The sequence below is a fragment of the Rhipicephalus microplus genome, chromosome X (assembly GCF_043290135.1).
Source record: "Rhipicephalus microplus isolate Deutch F79 chromosome X, USDA_Rmic, whole genome shotgun sequence".
Taxonomy (NCBI): Eukaryota; Metazoa; Arthropoda; class Arachnida; order Ixodida; family Ixodidae; genus Rhipicephalus; species Rhipicephalus microplus.
In genome coordinates this window covers 120,192,086-120,195,947 of record NC_134710.1, presented here as the reverse complement: position 1 = coordinate 120,195,947, position 3,862 = coordinate 120,192,086, and the positions used below count along the sequence as shown (strand labels likewise).

The 3,862-nt window shown below is 47.7% G+C and overlaps 1 protein-coding gene across 1 annotated transcript in view; it reads left to right on the top strand.

Annotated features, from left to right (window-relative positions):
- Nucleotides 1-827: 827 nt before the first annotated feature.
- LOC142775719 (protein APCDD1-like) overlaps nucleotides 828-3,862 on the top strand; it is a 376,459-nt gene continuing 373,424 nt past the window's right edge. The window contains exon 1 of the mRNA XM_075877527.1: nucleotides 828-1,012. Within this exon, the coding sequence (XP_075733642.1) occupies nucleotides 967-1,012 (46 nt within the window). The 5' untranslated portion in view covers nucleotides 828-966. The remainder of the gene's footprint in view (nucleotides 1,013-3,862) is intronic.

Sequence of the window (3,862 nt, the reverse complement as noted above, 5' to 3'; positions counted from 1 at the left end):
CACGGAAATTGTTTTTCGAAATCGAGACTCTGCGCGGCGCGCAGTGCTGTAATATTCGTAAAACGTGATCGTCCAGGTATACTATACGAATTTTCAAGCTTGTGTGCGTTGTGTAAAAAAGAAGTCGGAGCCTGTTCACTGGTCCTTTTAAAGATTCCACGAATCCATTTAACACCACTTTTTCTAGATGGACTGGACCAATTTCGCGCCGATTGATTCGTGAGGCAATAAACTTGATTTGAGTTCTTTTGATGATTACTTGGAAAAGTGGTTCACGACTAGTTCCAACCATGCTAATTGAGAAGCACAGATCATGCCTGTCTTTTTATTTATATTTGTGAGGGAGAGAGAAAAGGAGAAACATGCGTAGTTTCAATACACGCAAACAAGTTTTCGTAATTAGACGAACGTTGCCTGACCCAAGCTGCTATAGAGAAAAAACTGCACTTCGTCTGTCAAAAAACATCTCGCTTTCGCGCACAATATTGCGCGAGTGAATTCATTCCTAAGGCAAAAACGGGAGGTGCACCTACAAAAAGGGAACCATTTCCAATGAAACAGCGCGGCTATGCTATTGCTCCTTGTATCTAGCTCAAAACGAGAACGAAGTGAGTGAAGGTGCGCTAACGATGCACACATGGAGCAACTGGCCTTTCGATAGGATGGAAAGTGGGGAGAGACTGTCCGACTCGAGAGTTCTCGCGGGGAAGGGTGTGCAGCCGGTGGTGGGGGCGAGGGATGCGCGCGCCGCGAGCGCTGGCCGGGCGCCTGGCGGCGCGGCTTGGGGGCCAACCATTGGGCCAGCGGGGCGAGCGCCGAAACGACACGCGGTCGGCTGGCCCTTGCAGCACAGCCAGCCAGCACGTGGCTGACTGGCGCGCGGCGGCGCTCTTTGGACGTCCATGCGCAGGCTCTGCGTGGACCATCGGGCACGCGGGAGGCGAGAGGCCTGATCTTGGACCGACCATGCTGCTGCTGCTGTTGCTCCTCATCGTCGGCGCCGGCATCTCAGGTGAAAGTCGCCGGCACACGTGCGCGCTCGAAGCAAACCGTGGTGGCGATGACGCTCAATAAGCGCTGAGTCGTTAAAGCGCTCCAGCCGCCAACTAATATTCAATGTTCATCTCCAATTGCTCGAACAGGTAACTGTAAGAGGTTACCTCGCGATTAGCCAAGCTACAATTCACGGGTAACAGTGCTGGCGACGGGTTGCTCAGCGCTCGGCCTTTCAGCTCACGCACTTTTGCACTTTGGATTGCTGCGCGTTTCCCTTTGGGTGCTCTCGAGAAACCGAGTGCTGGAGAGACGTGGCTTACACCCTGAGTAGGGCTGCCCTAGTGGGCGACGCCAGTTCCAGTTTCTGTCTTGTTTTTGTAGCCCTCCGAGGCGGGCGCGTAGGACCCCCTGATTAGAACCGGAACGCTCATAATTCGTGAGCAGAGCATTTGAAACTTGTTCACGTTTCCTGGCAGTGAGAGGAAGAGAGAAAAGTTTCCTTCGATCGGTCGTTTGTAAACAAGGAACGAATGCTGTCCTGTGGAAGCGGGGTCCAACACCAGTGCTGGAGCAAGTAGAGTGCACGGGATGATTGGAGATGAGTCAGTGGAACGCTCGCGTGGCCAAGAATAAAGCTCTCTGGTGCGCTACGCTCAGTGTGCTGTTGTTACGTCCCTGCACACAGTGTAGTCGTTTGGACGTGCGCGTGTCCAGAGTGCTTTGCCATTGATGCAGTTCAACGAATCGCAACAAGTAAAAAAAATAAACTAGAAGGAGGTCGCGTGTAAGGAGTATTGCATTCGTGTGGTAGGCACCATCAAAAGTGACGAAGCGTGTTTTGAGAGCAGCCGGCTGGGAGGGCGGGCATCAAAGGGCAGGGGGCAGAAAAGCGATGCCAAGTGCACAGAGTAGTTCGTCTGGTGAATTTCCATAACTTGCAGAGTCATTTTGAGTCTCATGGAAGCGTCTTTTGGCTGCTGGCAGACGACTTCTACCCTAGTGACGTTAACACCGATTCAATGATAAGGAGGTTTTTGAGTTCGCTGATGACGACAAAAGTCGAAAAGTTTGCCCGAAACGCTACTTTACAAGGTGGTAGGAAAAATCGTTATCAGGTTTAAAAAACGAAAAATCCTTTTTCATGTTGGGTCTTATTAAAGACTCTTTCTTAGATAATACGGGTCTCGTGCTCCTGAAAACAGATGGTCTCACTGTTTATCAAAAGGACATACTGATGCTAGTTAGTATAATGTTTAGCGTGACGTTATTCAAACTGTAGCGAAAAAAAAAACTGATGATGAATGAAGTAAACAGGACACAGCGCTGCGTCCTGTTTGCTCTTTTCATCGTTCGTGTGGTTGTTAACGCTACTGAGGGCGCACTGTTTATTACTCATCGTTGTGACTTTTAAAAGATGGCATTTTTTGCACGCGTCTTAACTTATTCCTCTTGTGTGATGTTTCAGCAGGAGTTCTAGGAAATGTCAATAAAAAGCGTCATCTGTCATACGTAAGCTGTACCTATTTCGGTGTAGGTATAGTCTAATTCGTTAAAATGTATCAACACCATACTTGCTAGAATGATTTCTACGCACCAAACTCCAAAGTAACGATTATAAAGATGTTTTGTTGTATATTGAGGCTGGCATAAAGCAATTCAAAAAACGTTTACAGATTTCCGAAAATCTAGTTGTTAACAGACCTCAGTCGTGCAGGCTAGGTGGCCAAATTTGGCGCTCTATGCCCAAGTGTCCAATCATCAAAACGTTTTATCGTCATTCGCCCCCCCCCCCCCCACACACACCGAAACTCTGGGCACTTTTGTAGCCACTCCTGAAGAAAGTACAAACTTTAAATTATATACCATAGAAGACTTCCTGGCGGCACGCCTATATAGCATAGTATTGGATTGTATAAGTGTGGCTGCAGGCTATAGATTTTTAATCACTCACGATGTCTCGCCAGTACAGTTTTTGTGTATGAATGACAGAGAGGACGCGGTGCTTTGACATTGGGCGACAATGACCGTCTCTATGACCTACCGGCCTAGTCAACACGACTGCGACGATATAGTGGCCACGATATACTCGATGCAATACATTCCGAATATGGCGAGTTCAACGCGCAAGGTGGATTCGACAGGACCACGAAAGAAAAAAAAATATCAACCACCTTTTGGTATAGAAGAAAGTTAAAAACGCAGAGTTCTCGCAAAGAAAGCTTCCCTTAAAACAACAAATTCGTCTTGCTCCGGGATTCGAAACACCCCAACTATCCCCTTTCTAGGGCAGTCGCTCTACCGTCTGAGCTAACCAGGCAGAATCAACAGTTTAGCGAGGTATTCGACAAATAAAAAAAAGGGGGACACTGAAAAGAGTGGGTCAGTTGTGTGGAAGCTCACAAGGTGTAATTCATGATTGACACTTGAGACGCGCTGTTTGCACACGAATAAGAACACGGAAAGCACAGGTAGGACACACACTCGCGTGTGTCCTACCTGTGCTTTCCGTGTTCTTGTATGTATCATCTATCCCCAACCCTGGCCCTTCTAGTTCACGAATCGATGCTCGGCAACTCGAAGCACGTTGCCAATGCACCTTGATTGGCCTGGTTCGAATGTTGGGCAAGCACGAATTTCCCGTCAGCTGAGAAACTTGTTTACCCGAGAAACACCTATAAATATCAATGTATCTATGTGCTCGAAACATGTTAATGATGGGTTTCCCATTCATAACAATTACAAAATATCACTTTCAAGAATATTGAGTAAACGAGGGATACACCGAGTTCTCGTTGGCCAAATGGGTTGTCGCGCTAGACATTACCTCAAAAAAATGACATGCTCGTAGTGCTTTGGGGACGAAAAT